Source organism: Arachis hypogaea, chromosome 14 (assembly GCF_003086295.3).
Source record: "Arachis hypogaea cultivar Tifrunner chromosome 14, arahy.Tifrunner.gnm2.J5K5, whole genome shotgun sequence".
NCBI classification, from domain to species: Eukaryota; Viridiplantae; Streptophyta; class Magnoliopsida; order Fabales; family Fabaceae; genus Arachis; species Arachis hypogaea.
Window position 1 is genome coordinate 82294305 of NC_092049.1, and position 21212 is coordinate 82315516.

Genomic DNA, 21212 nt, shown 5'->3' on the forward strand with positions numbered 1-21212 from the left:
ATATCTAAAATAAAATAGATAAAAGAGTAAATACTCTCCCACAAAATCTTTTTTGCTTTTGGAAATTAAACCAATTCAATACCACCCGAAACATAAAGAAAAATAAGAAATTGTTAGAATCTTATGCTCTAAGAGAACAAGTTCAACCCATATAAGAAAACCGAATTTAAAAAGATAAAATAAAGAAAAATAAAATACACCAAAACAAGCTTCTTCCGATAATTCTTTAATATCATTTCATTAACCAGCAGAGATGGACGATTCAGGATTAGCGGAAGTTTATACAAAAAGCAAAGAAACCAACAAAGAAACAAAGCACCCATGGCTAGATACACCCAAGCCAAAGTTCAAGGATGCAGCAAGACACAGGCCACTTTATTCTAAGCACTCCAAAACGGGGAGTGTTTTTTCTTTAAACACTCCTCCAGAAGAGTGTACACAAAACCAGTAACACATACACATAATAACACTACTAGATATCATTATTATGATTATTATTATTATTATTTAACTAAAAGGATCTCTGCTTCTGCTGTGCGTGTGAGCGTGTGGGCTCTTCACTTGCAGGTGCATGGGTTGCAGCTGCAGTTTGGTCCACACTTACAGGCATCGTTCTCAGCTGGAACACCCATTTCAGCACCCTCGAATTGGGCCTTGGCAGGCGCAACTCCCATCACCAATGACTCTGTTGTGCTGCTGCTCTCGGTGTAGCTCAAATCTGGGTACATCTTGCAACTGCACATGCAAACATCATGTGAATAAAAATAAAATTACTTCTGCTGTTCTTGTCACAGTTACATGGCATGCAATTCGCTCCGGTACAGGAACGATACACAGTACGACCATATGTAAAAGTGGAAAATATAAATACGACTTTCCGCTACGCTGATGAATTATTATTTGCGGTACGCTACTTAATGGGTGAATTCCTGTAAGCTGAGATTTTAGAAATAAAGCCAGGGAAGAAGATGCTTTGTAGTGTGTGAAATAGACCCCAATTTACTCATCAAATAATTTACTTCATTTCTAAACATGAAATTGAAGCTCACAAATCCCTCTTGGGGGCTTCAGGGAATTTTAAAGCAGGACAGAGCTGAAAGCAATCATGATCTGACGAAATAACAACAAAACATCGGTTTCTCATATCATTCAGCCAAAGAGAGAGCGAGAGCGCAAATTAAGAAAGGAAGGGGACAAACACAAATATCTATGACAACCAAACGTTGATGCAGCCAACAAAATTCACCCTTCACACCATACATCATGCTTTTACAAAGAGACACATAAATAAAATAAAGCATCGTGTTTTCAGAAAACAAGAAATAACATTTCCGTCAAAATCAAAACAAACGTTCAGGTGTTCCTGTTCAGAAACTCAGAGCCAAAACCAGTGTCAACCAATTTTACAAACAATTCAGCCAAAAAACGAAAAAGTACCCAAACATATCAGCCGAAACACCCTAGAACAAAATTCCACGAGAATTCCCATTTTTAAAGAAAAGAAAAGAAGAAGAAAAAATTAATGCTACGAAAATCTTACCCTCCACAGCCGTTGCCGCACTTGCAGCCGCTTCCGCACCCACAGTTTCCTCCACAGCAAGACGACATTTTCAGTTTAAGAATCGGAAACACCAGCGAAAATTGCAACAAAACAAGTAACTAGAACGATGATCAAATCTCACTAGAATGGGTTTGAAGGCGAAGCCTCGACTGGAATTTATAGAGCGATTGAGGGGCGAGACTTGAGGGTGTGAGATATTTACCGTACACGTGTCACGATATCACTGCTTCTAAATCCAGTTGCGGACTTACTTCCACGTCGACTTCGTTGATATGGGCATATGGCTCATTGCCTCATTGACTCGTCTATCTTGCGAGAATCGGTGTCTGGGGTTTTCTGGTGTGTTCTTGAGTGTAAGTTACGACTTTGAGCTGTTTGCCGTTGAATGAGATATTAACTGCTGATTGAGATATCTACGTCTAAGATTTGATGAGAATAATGGCTCTGATTAAATAATTTTTAATTTTTTAATTTTTTTATCCCACTTATAAAATATGGGTAATTAGTTGGATTAGTTTAAAAAAAAATCACTATCTTTTAAATTAGTTCCCAAAAGTTTTTTTTAATCAAATTCGTAACATTTTAAGTGAGTCATTTTAATCTTTTCGAAATTTGTTGCTAACGACATCAAAATTTGTTGATGGGAACGTTAAGTGACACCATAACACACACTTAGTTGTCATAAATCTCTCAATTAAGTTTTGATTAGATCTAATTTCATAAATTTATCATACTAATAGTCAATTAAAATTTTTATGTGTGTTATAGTATCACTTAACATGCCACATAAATAAATTTTAGTGCCGTCAACAAAAAAAGACAAAAAAAATTAATACGATTAATTTAAATTTTTTAAAAGACGAATTTAATTAAAAAATCTTTTAACAACTAATTTAAAAAACAAATAATCTTTAAGAGATGTTGATCATTTATTCTATAAAATATATAACAAAATATCACACTTTATCTCTCCAATAAAAAAAAGGGCAATGTACGTAAATAAATAAATGGAGAGAAAGGTTTACCTGATTGCAACAATTGGAACCTCGTTATCTGGATGTCCTTTTTTTGTTATTATGTAATCCGTGGGAGCTAACTATGGTTAGAGTTTACATGTAAACAATGGCAGTCAGCAACGATTTAGCAAGAAGAAGTGTTGAACGTAAAACGTGGTAGGCCACCATGGTTTAGGAAGGCAGAAATAAACCCAAAAAATTCTATAGCCAGCCACGGTTTATGAAGGGTTTTTTAAACTCATAAACCCTTGTAGGCAGCCACGGTTTATGTGGAGAAGAATTCTATAAATATATGAGCGAGGTTGAAGCTTGTGAAGAGATCATTATCACACAATGACAAGTGAGGAAGAGAGTTTTCTTGTGTTAGTGCAATGCTTTGGGAAAATTAAAAGAAGTAAAAATATGGTGTGAAGTTCACTGACAGAGAACCGTTGAGTGTATTCATCGGTTCATCAAGCACTTTGTCAGATGTAAAGAACAGCATCTTGCAGAAGCTTGGGGTATTTGGAAGCAAGTGGGTGAAGAAGCTATTCTACAAGATTCCCATCGCAGTTGTGTCGACCGGTGTTAAGTATGATATGTTTGTGCTAGCGGTTGATGAAGATATTAGGGTTCTGTTTCATTGTGTTAGGAGTTTTCTGGAGGTCAAAATACACAAGTTGTATGCGAAGTTGGAGGTTGGTGTCGATAGTTCTGGGACATCAGCTCCAGTTCATAGCTCGACTACCACAGGCGGTGCGTCTAGTTCGATGCCTATGGCCGGGCCATCTGTTTCGCAGGTCGCATCCCCCTCCTTCGCGGCTGATTTAGATCAAACGGAGGCAGTTGGTTTGTACCGTTGGAGAATCCTGGGGTCTGGCAGCAGGCATTTGAGGCGGATACCGGTGGTGGCATAATTCATGAAGTACAAGGCTTCAGGGAACCTGATCGAGTAGAGAATGCAATGCAGGACGATGACTCTGATCAGGAGCATGTAGATATCATTGGGGATAGTGATGATGACACAGGTCCCAATCCACATGCACAGCACGGGCCTTCAAGTTCTAGCACACAGCAGTACCCTCCACACTTCTCCACTCTAAACTTGGAGGCTCTGGGTCAACAGGCGGACGGAGGTGCTACAATTGGGGGTTCTTCTATAGAATTTCAGATTGGGCAATCGTTCCAGAATAAAGATGAAGCTGTTCTGAGTGTGAAGGACTATAGCATCCGTCGAGGTGTTGAGTACCGAGTCTTGGAATCGGATCATCTGAAGTATCATGGAAAATGCAAGGAGTTCGGCAAGGGTTGTAGTTGGTTGATTCGCATATCGCTTCGTGCACGAAAGGGCACTTGGGAGGTTAGGAGGTACAATGGTCCACACACTTGCTTGGCCACGTCTATTTCCAGTGATCACCGTTAGCTTGATTACCACGTTATCTGTGCGAGAATTTTTCCGTTGGTTAGGGCGGATGCTGCGGTTACGATAAAGGTCTTGCAACAAGCAACAGAAGCTGATTATGGGTTCCGGCCTAGTTACAGAAAGGTTTGGATGGCAAAACAGAAGGCAGTAGCACAAATATATGGAGACTGGGAAGAGTCGTATGCCGAATTGTCACCTCTCAACGAATGCGCCAAGTAGAGGCTCATCAACCCAGAACCACTGACTGTTCAGCCTAGCGAAGTGATACAACCCAGCGGTCTCCAAATAAGGTACAATCCGGTCGTGTAAAGGCATATTCTGTTGTCTCCTGACCCCGCTAATAACCCTAGTAGGCTGCAAAATGTGGGTAAAGAAATCCTCAACATACGACCAATACTAATAACAGCAAATATAATAGTGATAAAAATAACAAAACAATGGCAATAATAATAACGACAATAACAATAGTTACTAACAAGGATAAGAGTAACATTAATATGAATAAAAATAACACTAATCCTAATAATAAAAAAATTAACAATGATAACAATACCAACAGGAATAATAATACTAACAACTCCCACTAATAATAATAATAATTATACTAACAACTCACAATAATAATAACAATAACAATAACAATAACAATAACAATAACAATAACAATAATAATAATAATATTAAGAATATTAATAATAAGCTTGTACAACTAACCTCTTGGTCGATGTATCCAGCCACATGCGCAACGCCATTTAATTGGTACAGGCGAGTTTCGTCTTTCATAGCTCCACCCCCTATTGCTTGAAACCCTCCAAGCTTCCCCCTTAACCTCCAAGGCTCCCCGGAATCTCTCAAGCACCCACCCTCAAAAATTTTGCTTTCCCACACAGGTGATCCATGATGAGTTATAGCGGCTAATGAATTTATACTACCTCATGCATAAACCGTGGGAGGCAGGAGGGTTTCATGTGCACAAGATTTTTTCATAAACCGTGGTTGTCAGCCACAGTTTCTGGCACCAAAATTCATGTATAATCTGTCCTAGGCTACAACAGTTTATATGTTTTACAATCCACCACGGTTTACATATAAAGGCAATCAGGACATGCACGTAAGGTTTCTTCAATTGTTGTATATATGTAAAGCTTTCTCCGTTTTATTTCATTCAAGTCAATTGCCCTAAAAAATGAGAGAATCTAAACTTTTTTTTTTTCACTTAATGATGATTCGTACATATTATAATCAGATTGACCAATAAACATTTTGTTTATTTCATTGTAGCAGTTAGGGTGCAACGAAGAGTTTGAAAAAATTTTGGTGAAAAAAATTTTAACATAAAAATTATATAATAATATTATATTAAAATAAAATATATAAATATAATTATTTTTAAATTTGTTATTAATATGATAATAAATAAATAATTATATGCGGAGAAAAATTATAAAATATTTTAAATGATACTTTTTAAATTTTAAGTGATTTAAAATTTTTACTACAAATGTACTAATTCGATTCAATATATACGTTAATTAAATATTTAATATATATGATTGTCTAAATACAAAAATAGAATGAATGTTAAGGCACTTTAGAACAAGTAATAAATGTGCCATTTTTTTTTTATTTTTTAGTGTACATTTAGAATTTGAAATCATAAATTTTAAAATTTAAATCTTAAATTTTAAATATTAATCTATAAATCTTAAATTATATACTCTAATTTCTATACCCTAAATACTAGATTTTATATTCCAAACACTAATACAAAAAAGAAAACAAACTAACCTCTTTAATGATGTCTTTGACAACATGGACAACATCGTTCAGTCGGTACAAGCGGTCTTCATCTACCATGGTCCCACTTGAATATGCACATTCCAAAAAATTCAAATCCTCTTCCAGCCACCTCTTCTCTCTCTTAAGAATTTTCTCTCTCTAACCAAATGCCCTTTTCACACCAAATGAAGGATCCGCGGTTGGCTTTTGTGGTTTTATAGCCAACCTTCATGTAAACCGCGATAGCCTCTAGCAGTTTTTATCTACCTCCCATTTGTACCTAAACCGTTACAACCAACAGCGTTTTATGTGTGTTGCACATCCTTCAGAAATCGTTACAACCTATAGCAATTTCTGCCTAGCTCTATTTCAACGTAAATCGCAGTTACCAGTAGCAGATTACGTTCAGTTTTAAATTTGCTAATGCCTGTAGCGGTTTACATAGTTATAGAAAAGTTACAAACAAGTATGCAGTTTCAGAAAGTTATAATCTGATAAATTTAGTTTCCAATCATTTTATTTAAGTTACTTGTCTTAAAAATGCATCAATTTCTTAATTTTTTATCATTGTAATTGTAAAAAATTATAATATATAAGTTGTAAAATATGTAAAAAAAAATTATAATTATAATAATAAATATTAAAATTTATAATACTTATTAAATGTTTTCATGTCCTTTTCATGCAAAAAAAAAATTCAATTAAGGAACCAAAAAAATATAATATAATACTAAGATGTTATGTTTGAAATTAAAAAAAAAAAGTATTGAGTTTATGGAGAAACTGAATGATACTAAGATGTTATGTTTGAAATATTTAAAAGAAATATATTGAGTGCATGGAGAAATTGAGGATAGAACTTGTTCACACTCTGACCTAAAAACATAAAGTTAGGCCCAATAAGAATAATAGTCCACCAAAAAAGGTGGCCTCATCTACCTACCCGACCTCATAGAGGTCGGGCACGACAACAGTAGCTCAGCCCTAATTATCTGAATGATTAACTAACTTCTAAGATATCTTCCACCTTTCTAGATGGAAGTTATCATCAACTTCCTTAGAGAAAGGAAATAGTTATCCACTAATAAATGTGGAACTACTCTAAAAGGTGATTCAACGTTCTACTATAAATACACTGATACCCTCAAGTATATTCAGAACCCAATCTACTAAAAACCTGCCTAAAACCTTTGCTCACTTAGGCATCTGAGCCTCTTGTAGGTACCAGCCCCCAGCTCCTCATGAGGAACTCGGACGGCGGCAACTCGACTTTTATACAAGTCAGACACGGCCCTTAGAAGGAGTCTGGACCTCACGTCCCGGCCCAAATACAATCCAGTTTCAGGTTACTACTAGAACATTAGGTTGTTGCCGGAAACCTAGAAGTCTACACCTATGCATGGCGAACAATCAATTTGAGAACGGTCATATGACATCTGAATTGGAACCAGAGCCTCGCAATGATGATCGAGCACTTGCATTACCTCCACCACGGGAAAGAACAAACACCCCCATGGGGAAGGTACATCAGGGAGCCCGCCACCACTGCGGATTTACTCAGAGATCCACCCACCTAAAGATGAGGAATCCCTCATCCCACAGAGATATTGGGACTTGAACTCGGGCATCACGGTCGAGCAAGAGGCCGAACGACAACAAGAAGCAAAAAGAGAATTATGAAAAGATGTATGACGATGAAGAGAGCTGGAGAAAAAGCTCTCGAGACTAGAGGCCGACCTTAGAAGTCAGACTAATCGGGCTAATCAGGAGAAAATTCCTCTTGGAGGAGAAGATCTGTTTGTTGAGAAAATTATGCGAGCTAGAGTCCCCAGAAACTTTAAAAGCCCCGACATGGAACTTTACAACAGAATTACCGACCCCAGACACCACCTTATCAACTTCAAAAGTTGAATGTACCTGGTTGATGCGTCCGACGTAACTCGCTGTAAGGCCTTCCTGACAACACTGACCAATGCAGTGATGAAATGGTTTGATAACTTACCGCCCAGGTCAGTGACTTGCTTTAATGACCCGGCAAGGAAGTTTCTTACCTAATTTTTAATTCAAAAGGATAAAGTCAAATATGCTCTAAGTCTACTTGGGGTTAAACAAGAGGTCAGAGAAATACTCCAAGAATATATGGATAGATTCAATAAAATTTGCTTGAAAATACAACACTTATCTCCTGAAGCAGTGATAATGGGGTTGGTTAATGGCCTTAGAGAAGGGTCGTTCTCCCATTCTATATCCAAACGGCACCCGACTTTCCTGTATGAAGTGCAAGAGCAGACAGAGAAGTATATCCACATGGAAGAGAACTCCCGACTTAGAAAACCAGTCCGAAAGTCAAACCCTTCCTATCAAGGTCGGGATAAGAAAAAGGAGACAAAGAAAAAGAAGGAGTACAACTTGAAGAAATCTCGAAGATACCACAGCTACACCTCCTCTGAGTTTCTCTTGTTGATGTCTATAGAGAGATCGGCCATACTGAAAAACTTCCACTTTCTTGCCCCATCAAGCACAAGAAAGCCGGAAGTCAGACGGAATATTGTGAGTATCACAAATTATATGGACATTCTACTAATTATTGCTATGATCTGAAAAGTGTGATAGAGAAACTGGCCAAAGAAGATCGATTAGAGAGGTACCTCGCGAAAGGACAAACGATCCAGAAAGAAAGAAGAAAGGTGATGAAGACGAAGGTCGATGAGATCAGCCACCACAAACCCCTGATAAGCACATACACATGATAAATAGAGGATTTGCAGGAAGGTGAGTAACTAAGTCTTCTCGTAAAAGGCATCTCAAGAAAGTCTACCAAGTTGGTGGAAACTGTGACGTTCCCGACTTGCCTACAATTTCATTCACCAAAGAAGATGCTCAAGGCATGACACCTGATCACGATAATCCCGTTGTGATCACAATGATATTCGCCAATGCAAACCTCTACAGAATCCAATCTACTAAAAGCTTGCCTAAAACCTTTGCTAACTTATACATCGGAATCTCTTGCAGGTACCACCCCCACCTCCTCACGAAGAACTCGAACGACGGCACCTCGGCTTCTATACAAGTCGGACGCGGCCCTCAGAACGAGTTTGGACCTCACGTCCCAGCCCAAACATAATCCAGTTTCAATCAATTGTACTACTTTTTCCCTTTGCAACATTTTACTAATATTTTTATAAAATATTTCAGGAGACATGGTCCTCCAACTAAAGCCCATTGTTAAGGTGTATAAATTCCAGCCTGACCTAAAATTCATTATGAATCGAAATCATTTTTGTTCAATACTATTTTCGAGTTGAGTTTAAGTTATGTTTTGGGTCAACTACTCGACTTAACCTGTCATTTTATATAAATAAAATATATTTTTTTTATGATGAAATTAGAAATAAAATCTTGTACTTTTATATTTTAATTAATATTTTTTATTATATAACATTATTTTACGTTTAAAATTATTTATCATATATATAAAATATTTATTAAAAATTAACTTTTAAGGGTCATATTTTATTAATTTATTGGATAAGATCAACAAAATTATTTATACCAATTATATGTCTTAACTTGTTTTTTTTGGGTTAGTTTAGAATTGAGTTTAGATTTAACAAAATCGAGCCCAAGTTAGCCCATACACACCGCAGATGCTAGCTAGTTGGTTTCAGGGGAATATAATCATTGTTATTGCTCTAAAACATGATTAGTTGCTATGAATCAACCTATTGTGTAACATAATATAAATTGAGTTGAACTTTATTTAATTTTGGTGGGTTATTGACCCGTTAAATTGGGTTGTTAATATTAATTTGGGGGTATAATTGTGGTTGGTGATAAAGTTTTTAGACTTTTTTGGTTTGTTGAGTGGTTGAAATTTTGGGATTGTTTATGTTAAAAAATTTTACAAATCAATTTAGTAGAAAAAATAACACTATATATAAAAAAGAAAAGGAATTACCCAAATAGTCAAAATCGTTTTCGAAAGATATGTTGATATTCATTTTTGTCTCTGAAAAAATAAATTAATCAAATTCATCCATGAATGATTTTTTTTTTAAATCACGTTCACCCTTCTGTTTGTTTCTTGACGTTGTCGTTAACATGGAACATAACGTGACAACGTAGCATAGTAAACGACATCGTTTTGCACTCTTCATCTCCTGAACAAGCATCCTCATTCGTTCTTCTTCTCGCACCTCCAGCTGATAGAGAAGCCTCGCTACATGATGAATTGATTTTTGATGGTATAGAATTTCACAATTGAAATCTCGTTGCAAGTATAGTCTCTAAACCAACAATAATCCTTTTATATAAACATTTATTTGTCACAAGTACAAACCCCTAAAATTATAAACCGAAATATTTAAACATCGGGTCGTCTCTCAAAGGAATTGCAGGGTAGTGTTCTTGTTATTGGCCATGCACATGTATATTTTGGGGTTTTGATTAGGAAACTAGAAAAGTAAATGATAAAGGAAATCAAATGACCAAAAAGGTCTTGGCAAGGTTCGGTGGTCAAGGATCTCTATCCTTATCACTAACCACAATATGATAATTGCAAGGATCAATCCCACTAAGTCATCCTCTAACAAGTAAAGGAAAGTTAAATGAGCTATATCAATCCAAGTCCATGAGTCCTAACTATTCACTAATTGAATTAATGAGAGCTAGAGTCAATGGCTACCAACTATCAATCACTTGGACATTAGTAACTCAAGAATTCCTAAGTTACCTTTCCAAGCCAAGAATATAAAATTCTACTCTAATATCCTCTCAAGCATTTTGACAAACACTTGGAAGGCATAAAAGAAAAGTATAGTAAATTGACAACAAAAATAAAATCTAACAACAATTATTGCAAGGAATTAACAACAACAATAAAAAAGAACATTATTGACATGAATTACCTCAAATTGAATTGAAAGAAAATAGAAGAAACAAGAGTGAATCTACAACAAATCATAGGAACAAAGTAGAAGAAATTACAACAAAAGAATAGAAGAATGATGAATGTAACAACAAAGAATTGAAAGGTAGAAGTAGAAGAGAGCATGAATTAAACCCTAGATCTAAGATTATTGAACTAAACCTAATCCTAATTCCTAGAGAGAAGTGAGAGCTTCTCTATCTAAAAACTAACTAAAGCTAATCCTAATGAACTAGAGATATGTCAAAAAGATCCATTCCCCTTCAATCCTTGGTCTTTTTAAAGCATTTTGGCACCAAAGTTGGTTGTAAACTGGGCCCCACAGCCCTCAGAATTCGCTGGGCACGTTTTCACTTTAAAAATCACGTGCGGCCACCGACGCGTACACGTACAGCATGCGTGCGCGTCCTTTGAGTTTTCGCGATCCACGCGTGCGCGTACATTGCGCGTGCGCGTCCATGAGCTTATCCAATTCTTTGGCTTTTCCATGTGTTCTCCATTTTGCATGCTTTCCTCTTCACTCCTTCGATCCATTCCTAGCCTTTTCAATCCTGAAATCACTAGCAAACACATCAAGGCATCTAGTGGAATCAAAGGTGAATTAAAATAATCAAATTAAAGGTCTAAAAGCATATTTTCACAGTTATGCACAAATCAATGGAGAATCACAAAACCATGCTATTTCATTGAATAAATTTGAGAAAAGGTTGATAAAATGCTATAAATTCAACACAAGATAAACCCTGAAAACGGGGTTTATCACTGCATGCCGTGCACAGTGGTCTCGTCGCCTCTGCTATCGTTGGTCGAAGCCACCTCTGCACGCGATTCTCGTTGTTCCATCGCTCTCTCAATCGCCTGAATCCTTTTCCCACTCACGCATCAAGGAAGAAGGCTGAGCTAGGAGCTGGGTTTCATGATCCAATCAACAGAGCTCATTGGTGTTCTGGCCGAGGAAGCATCGCTCTCCTTTCCTGATTTTCTGCTCTGCCGTTCCGTCAGTTCAGGTAGGCCTTCTCCTTTGTGATTATTTTCTGTTTCTGTTGTGCTCTAACTGCAACTGAGATCATATATATAATAATTAATCTTAATAAGAAAATCAAGCTGGGAGTTTCAGGAAAGAACGACGTTCATAACTATGGAGTTGGTGGATATGGAGTTTTAATACTGAGGAACAGAATTAGTAAGGGAGAAGATGGCTAATGAGTGGGAGTTTTGTGTTATAATGGTATCTCCCGGTGACAAACAGGAGACCTTGCCACTACGGGATTGGACTTCCGATGACGGAGAATAAAAACAAAATAATTCAACTACAGAATCATAAACACCAATTTTCACAAATAAAAACAAAATTATTCAACTACATAATCATAAACTACTAACAAACTACATTAACTAGATTCAAACCACACCTCACCACTTGATTCAATTCAAAATAATAATACAATTCACCATAGTTCAATTGAAAGTCTAAACTTAAAAATACATCGAAAACATTTTCAAAATATACCAATTTATAATCGAAATACCCTGAAATAAGAACGGAACAGATTCATCACACTAATAATTTAGGTTAAGAACTTTTACATTACATTCAATTCAAATCATCATCCATAAACATCAATTTTTACAAACAAAAATGTTATTCACCTACAGAATCATAAACTATTAACGAACTATATTAACTAGAATCAAACCACACTTCAGCCACTTGATTCGATTCAAAACAATAATCCACTTCGCTCTGGTTCAATTGACAGTCTAAATTTGAATCATTCATTATCTTCGACAACGAAATACCAGTTCAAACCTGATTTCACAGCTTCATTTCAAAAATTTTGATCCAAATCTTCAAATCAAACAAAAGAGCATTGAACTTGAACGAAGAAAACGCAAAGAACGAAGAGAATATAGAGAAGGAAGAAAAATACAAAAAACGTAGAGATAGAACAGAACGTAGAGACGCAGAAAACGCTGAGAAAAGCAAAAAAGAAAATGAAATCCGCATGAAAAAGGCAGTTATATATATTCGCGCGTTGAGTCAAAAGTTTGTTAAAGATAGTGATGTGTAGAGATGAATTAGGTCAAAAGGACTTGGTTGGTTAAATAATTTGAATGTAAAGATTAATTCATTGATTGAGACTTTGTAGACGAGGATAATTAACTAACTAATTTTTCTCATTATTGTAGGTTTACTAATTAGGACAATTTTCTTAGTTAACTTTTTTCATTAGTTAAATTTGATCATTTCTTCTTTCTAATTGCTTATAATACTTTTAGTTTACTTGTCATATTAAATTTTCTTAATTGTTATTTTGCTTTATTACTTATTTAATATTTTGGCTTACCACGAAAACACTCAATTCCATAGTCAATTATAATACGTTTTTTTAAAAAACGACCCGATAATAAAGCTTTTGATTTTGCTTTTTACTTGTGACAAATTTTTTTCAATTCCAAATTTGATTGGAAACTTTAATTTTGCTTCTAAAATCTAATTTGGTAAAAATTTTATTTTAAAACTGACAAATACAAATAAATAATTTTTAAAATAACAAATACAAAGTTACAAACACATAAGATTTGTGGTTCTTACAGCTAATCGAGCTAAAAATAGTTGATATGCTATTTCAAATCAAATAATAAACTCGTTAGCGAAAAGAAACAACCTTATTTAGTGTTAATTCCAAAAACAAAATTTAAGTTGAGGAAATTTGTGTAACTTTACGGGATATATCTACAACAAATGTTTATTCCCTGGCCATTGTTTTAAGTGAAAAGAGTAAAAAAGAAAGGAAACTTAATAGAACTAAAATAAGACGGGGAATTAAAGCAAGATCTAAAAGAAATGAAATCACTAACAACATTAGTATTCATAAGAATTTCGTAGAATGTATAAAAAGCCTTTTGTGGCAAGTTGTACGTGTGCTGTGAATTTGAGAAATATTTTTAAACAGATATATAAGGTTAGAAATAAAGTAAGAACAAAAAAAAAAAAAAAAGGAATATATCAACAGCATGAGTAGATTTGATAGAACTTAGAACAATCGAAAAGGAACTAATAATAACCATGTCTGGTTAAAGGTAAATTGAAAAGTTCATGTTACGATAGGGACTTTTTATATGTTTTATGAAAAATTTTATGATAGGGACATAATTTAGTATTACTTGCATGTTATCATGATTTTATATACTATAAAGAATAGTGTTAAAAGAAAAAAGATATAGAATAGAAGAGAATTAATGAGATAAGAGGTAAAATAAAAAAAATTTAATTAGATTAGACAAAAATAGAAATGGAATAATTATATAGAAGAGAATTCTAAAGAGAAAAATAGTACAATTTTTAATTTTTTTGCTTCTTTGATTACTTCATTATCATCTTTTGTTTATAGTAAATCTTACTATTAATTAGAATTATCTAATTCTACTACCTAAAAATAAAGATTTCCACCAGAAATCAACTGTTTATAACAAAATTCATCAATTATAACCTAAAACATTGGCTTATCTCCATGAATTGTTTTTGATTGAGTTTGGTATACAAAGTAAAGGTCTAACAAGTCAAAACCTAGCTCTTGAGGAGGGAGTTCTCTCTCTCCATCCATTCTTAGGAGTATCTGCACAGAGGTCAGAGGTGATCTTGCCCTGAGAACTCATCAGCCAGCATCCCGCGATGTACCTCAGCCGTCTTTTCTTCTAGCCATACTCGCACTTGCAATCGTCGTCTCTTCCTGCCTTTTCACTATCATTGTTCCGTCTTCCATTGTCAGCAAGTGTGTCACAGTTGCCTTCTGTTTATTTGCGTTGAAGATTGGATCGGTGTGCAACAAGATCCGAATCACAGCACCACCAATGTCTTTCTCTAGCACCAATTCACGAGTCCTCATCGTTTGTAATGTTGCAACTTCAGTCTCCACTTTTCCAATCGTGATAGTTGTAAGAACCCGATTTTTGATAAATTGACTTTTTTAGCTATTTTGTAATTTATTTCGCAAAATCTTGAACCACGGCCCAATAACTATTAGTGAGGCAGGCACAATGGTACAAAAAAAATTAGAAAATAGTAATTAATAGGTTAATCTTGATTTTATGAGGGTAATTAATTCTTCTAAGTCAAATTTGACTAGTAGATAGAAATATTAGCTTACCATTGATTTATTTTTCTCACTAGAGATTTTTGAGCCAGGAAAAACTTTTAATGACAATTTGGTACCAAAAAAACTCTAGTAACCGAAAATCTCGGAACCAGTGATAACAATATTTTTTACCTAAAAATTATGTCCCAAGATTTATATTAGCCATCCATTCATAATTTATTTCTTTAAGAATAAATGTTAGCCATTAATTATTTTACCAGATGGTAAAAATTATCCTGAACCGAATTTCTGACTAGTATTCCACAAATGACTCCTAGAGATCCCGAATCCTCTTACTTGCCACCTAAGTAACTCACCCCTTCCTCTCAACCACTGGGCCAAGATTGTCTCAGCCTTTCATTCTTCTCTATTTTTTTTAATCACAAGTAACTAATCGCGATTAACTGCGGATAAACAAATCATTATGACGCTGATTATTCTCTCTCAAACTCACTCCCCTTCTCTCTCACTCTCAGCTCCTTTTCATATGATTTTTCTTCACTCTTTTGTCATTATAAATTTATCAAGACTCTAAATTTTTATTTAATAGAACATTGGTCACAAATTTTACACACCCTTATGTATTTTTACCACCTTTTTTGACTGAATTCTTGAGAGAGAAAGAGAGAAAGAGAAATGTTGCACCTTACCTTTGCATTTCATCCTTGTTTCCAGTAGTTCTTCCATTTTTCTTCATGTGTTCTTCAAGAGTAAAAGCCATGCAAACACTATTTCTTGCTCGTTTTCACTAATTCTCGCGTTTTTACCAAAAATCCAACAAGGTGAGCTCTTGTTCCTTCTCTATTCTTTTCTATTTTTTCAGCAGTGATCATAATGAATTCTTGATCTCTTATATATCTAGAAAACTCCTCTTGAAGTTCATCTAGAGCACACCTAAGGAGCTACACAAATTCAAGCTCAAAGTGGTCAAATTCCAACACTTTTTGGGACACTTTCGGCCAAGAAAAAAATTGCACCATGCCCAAACGTGATCCAGCCTCTGAGAGAGTATTTTTATGGTATTTGAGAGGTCTAGTGACGGAATTAAATGAGAGATAAGGATTAAGAATAGAATATATTTTTGCTTGATTCGGCATTCATATAAGCCACTTTGTGGTGATTTTCTGCTTAATTTTATAATCTGTAAATTTAGTGGTACTTATTTGTTTTTTACTCATTATTTGAGTGATATATGAAGCTTATTTGCCTCTGAAAATTGTATGGAATCACTGAAATTAATTGTAGCACTTGGGGTTTAAGTTTCAAGCCATAAGCATCACTAAAAATGGGTAAAAATACAAAATTGCACCCCTGAAAATTCAGCCACTAAAAAACTTGGAAAGTTACATGTTAGAGTGTTAGAAATAATATAGAAAACTGATTTTAATCCTATGGAATATGTGTGTAAAATAAAAAAAGATTGTTTGGTTATTTTTGGGTAAAAAGAGGGTTAAACATGTAATTTAAATGAAAGATAAGTAAAATTCTAAATTTAGAGTCATTAAAGATAAATTAATAATTATATAAATTAGTTGGATCAAATTTGTAAAAAATAAAGTTTTAAGCCTAAATAAAAACTATAGTAAAAGTCAGAAGTAAAATAGTAAAAAGCGGTAACAAAAATAAGTAATAAATTAATAAAGAATAAAATAATATTTTAGGCCCCTAGAGATAAAATTGGAAGTAATTACTAATTATTAGGGATAATTTGGTCATAAAAAATGTTAGGATTAATTCAATAAAGTTTTAACGCTAAATAAAATAAACGAAAAAACGAGAGCATTTAGGGGTAAAATAGTAATTTTGGGCATAAAGTAAATGTAAAAATCGTTAATTAACTTAATAAAGAGTAAAAAAGTATGTTAGGAAGGATATAAGGGTAAAATAGTAAAGTAACAACATTAATGGTAAAAGCATCACTAAAAGTCTAAAGAAAACGGTAAAAAGAGAAAATATGTACAAAAGGACAAAATTGAAAATATACAAAAGTACCAAAGGCAGAATAATAAATGTGACAAAGGCTGAGAGATTTAAAGAGAAGAGACTGGGCACAAGTTTTTATAAAAGAGAAGGACAAAAGAGTCCCTTAGAGACAAAGTTTATTGAAAAGTGCTGTGAAAAAATGAAACTATAAACCCAAAGGTGCTAAGAGATTATCTGGAAATGAGGAGTGTCTGCTCCGATAGAACTAGAATCATGCTAAGAGATTATCTGGAAAGAAGGAGTTTCTGCTATGACGGAACCAGAACCATAAGATGTGGGGATGCCCACTTTATGCTGAAACCAATTTCTCCAACTATTAGCATACTATGACGTCAAGCTCTGCTATGATTGCCAATTGCTAAAATGCACGTAGCTTTGTCCATTAGGCACATATGCAGAATGTATGCAGTTAAAAAACCATATTCGGGCTTAGTCCTGGGTGACGTTGGGTTGTAGATAGTCAACCTACGCATGAGCTCATGGCTTGCATAGGACCAGTCATGCATCATACTTGGTTGCTGTATTTCTCTATGATTGTGATTTATCTATGTTTTCTGTATTCTGTGCTTGTTTACTATTCTGCTATATGCTTGTGCTTGTACTTGTTTACGAGACTTACCAACACAACTGCGTGAACTCTTAGACAGCTGCGGAATCCCTAGTTTCTTGCTTAGTACCCTGCTGGGAACCTTAGGTTCTTTCCCCTTACTTTTCTCATTTCCGCAAATGGAAACCAACGTGATCTTTGAGTTTTCCGCATTAGGACATGCGAGCAACAACATCACGGGTGTGTCTGATAACTCTCTCATTACTTCAGTACAGTATTTCCTCAGCTACCAAGATATCCATGCTCAGCAGCAGTAATAGTAGCAATAGTAGTAGTGGTCTTTGCCCTCGCTCTGTATAGACTTTAGAGAGCTAGTTGCTTTTGTAAATATTTATATACGTAAGCTAGAAGGGGTCCAGACTAGGGTGGTTCTTGTGAGTCGGGGCCTATTAATATAAATAATGGAGTCTGTAAATATTTATATGAATAAGTAACAACGTAACCCGATGTAAACTATGATGTACTAAATGACTCTTTGGGCATATATGTATGATATTACTATGTTCTGTGTTTTCTATGCTTTATATAGATATTATCTGTTTAACTATTACATATTCTATTACATCTATTTATCATGAGATCTCGACTAGTACTACAGGCTCATATGTATATATTTAATATAAGGTTGAGAGTCCCTAAGGTTAGCTGAATAGTAGCGCTTAGCTGCTAGCCTTGGTCATGACGAACTAGAAGTGAAGTCGTTACAAGTTGGTATTAGAGCAGTTTGTAACACCCTAATATTCAAATCCTTATGCTCGAGTCATAAGTCAATGATATTACGGTGGTACGACTCTCAGGTGGATTTTTAATAAATAAATATAGGTAATTTCAAAAGGAGTATTAATCGAGAAGCCTGAAAAGAGTAGAAATAAAACCGCGAAGACGTATCTCTCACGTTTCGACAACAAAAGATAAACCGTGAAGCCGAAAACGATATACGGACAAGGCGTAAAGGAGATTAAGAGATAGATAACAGATAGATATATATAACATAAGTAAATAGCTACTAGTCGCGACCCGCGAAGTTTAGGTCAGCTAGAGTACATTATGAAATTAGTTGACAACAGTATATCCTAATCTCTCCCGAAGGAAACATGAGAGCCTCTATAGGCAAATTCAAAGAGTTCAATACATAATATAAACTTTCCAAAACAAAGGTGGAGAGATTCTAATCAAAAAACAAAGTAGAGGAAATAAAGATCTTCGCCGTCTCTCAGACGACCCACAACTCACTTCTGAGCACCTGGACCTGTATCTGAAAAACAAGAGATATATACGGAATGAGAACCCCGGGCCCATGGGTTCCCAGTACGATAAAAGTGCCAAATAAATTCAATGTACTGCAACAAAAACTCACTAAGCATCCTAAACTTCTTCACCAATTATTCATCCTAGGTTCTCGCTAATCCATGAATAGGCAACTGTCATAAGGGAGTGCTAAATTTAATTCATGTTTCACATGTTTCCCAACTCGCTGACTCTTCCACGAATCAGACTCAGAATCATAAGCAAAACCATCACCAGTTGTTCTGCCTCAGTAGTTCTATATCAATACATCATCATGCAATCGCATCATCAATTCATCCCATCAAGAACAGCCCTCACACCCACCGACACCAGCATGAAGGGCCTCTCAGTTGTACAAACACAAGCAATACAGGCAAGTAATACACAAACATGATACAAGTAGAACAAGTAGCATATAGTCAGGTAACATGGCATATATGATGTAGAAATCCAAGACAAATGGCAAACCCAAACAATTCAAACATATGCAAATGATGAATGCCTGCCCTATGGCTGATGATATCATCTGTCGGTTATATAGCCAACCCGACATGTCCTGGTAGCTAACCATTGGACAGAAACACCCCTTGCGGAGCAAGTAGGTTTGAGCTACAACCCCCTTGCTACTGCCCGCTCAACCCAGAGCCAGTGAAATAATCACTACTGTGGCTACTACCCAGGCGAGTGTCTAAAAGCTCAACCTGGAGCGAGTGGATTCACCACTACTGCCGCTACTACCCAGGCGTCGCAATCTCTGACCTGGAGCAAGTGGGACGAACCACAACCCTTGCTACTACCCAGGTATCTCAAGCATTGGCCCGGAGCAAGTGGGACGAACCACAACCCTTGCTACTGCCCAGGCATCTCAAACATATATTCATTCAATCTCAATTCATATTATCAACATTCATTGTTACCAAATCTCAAACATTAACTTGGAGCAAGTGGGACGAACCACAACCCTTGCTACTACCCAAGTATCACAAATAAATATTTATTCATAATCACCCTTCATTATTATCAATCCTCAGACAATGACCCGGAGCAAGCGGGACGAACCACGACCCTTGCTACTACCCAGGTATCACAAATACACATTTATTCAAAACCCCACGATTAAACTCGTTTATCATAATCCTCCTTTCCCGTCTCATATCCGGAGCAAGTGGACAACGCCACTGCCTACTACCCGGGGTCGCACATCACATTTCAATATTTTTTTTCATTATTATCCATTTAACATATTCATTCATTAATCATATATGCATTTATACTCAGCCATAAACAATAATGGCTTTGCCGTAACCCGGCAATAACTCAGCCATCCGGCTCATGGTCCAATCAAGAACGGGCCATTTATCAATAAATATAGCCCTCCGGCTCATGGCATACACGGTACTTCCACCGTCATCCTCCATATCTCATATAATCATCTTTGATCATCATTGATCATAACTTTTTCCCTTGCTTCACTCGCAAGTTACCACATCCCCTAGCTCATTGCTAGGCATATCAGAATGATTTAATACATGAGAGGTGAGATCGGAGGCTTAGAAGTATGAGATTTGGCTTTTAAAACTCAAAAATCAACTTTGGCATGAAAACAGGGCCACGCATACGCGCACTCCACGCGCACGCGTGGATGGCCACAAAACTCATCGACGCGCAAGCATCATACGCGCGGACGCGCGGGTTGAAAAATAGCCAAACGATGCGCATGCGTCAGCCACGCGTACCCGTGGGTGCTCTTGCGCCCCAGGCACAAAACTGGCACAACTCTGGCACAACTCTCGGGAAAATAGCTGGGCATTTGGTGCAGCGCATCGACGCGCCCGCGCACACCACGCGCACGCGTGGATAGTGCCTTCTTGAAGAACGACGCGTACGCGCCAAGTGCGCCTACGCGTGGAGGGTCATTCTGCTAAAAATTTTCTAAGTTAAAAGCTGCAGAATTTACAGATTCAACCCCCAATCTTCCGACGGACATAACTTTCTCATTTTAAATCATTTTTCACCCGTTCTTCAAACGGCATGGACATCCCAGATCCAATTTCATTTCTAAACAGATTTGGCACAAAACAGAGATTCGTAGTCCAAGTTATGTCCCGTCAAAGTATGCCCAAAAACCATGTTTTCATACAAAACCACTAGGTGCCATTTTCAACTCTTTTCAAAATCAACCAAAACATGCCAATTTCAACCCTTTTTGAAATCAATCAAAATGTACCAAAATCCACATCAAGCCATCCTCAACTCACACATTGACACTTTACCAAAAATTCCCAAAACCACATCTAACCATTTTAACACTTCTCAATCAAATGGCTAAAGGACAAACACAATATCATGTCATACATCCTTCCTCATCCCAATTTCCAATAATACCATTTCCAATCAACCATCATTATACGTAATCAATATCATACTCACTATCACGTGATTTCACCCACAAATCAACCTTAATCATTCCCCAAGCATATATCACAACATACATATCTCTAATGCATC

General features: G+C 36.0%; 1 protein-coding gene across 1 annotated transcript; it reads right to left on the reverse strand.

The window, feature by feature from the left end:
* Positions 1-210: 210 nt before the first annotated feature.
* LOC112742709 (metallothionein-like protein 2) lies at positions 211-1837 on the reverse strand. The gene is made up of 2 exons (XM_025791944.2): positions 1541-1837; positions 211-735 (listed from the first exon to the last, which is right to left on the reverse strand). Exons 1-2 carry the CDS (start codon positions 1606-1608, stop codon positions 558-560), a joined length of 246 nt encoding a protein of 81 aa, XP_025647729.1. The 5' UTR covers positions 1609-1837; the 3' UTR covers positions 211-557.
* Between the last annotated feature and the right edge of the window lie 19375 nt (positions 1838-21212).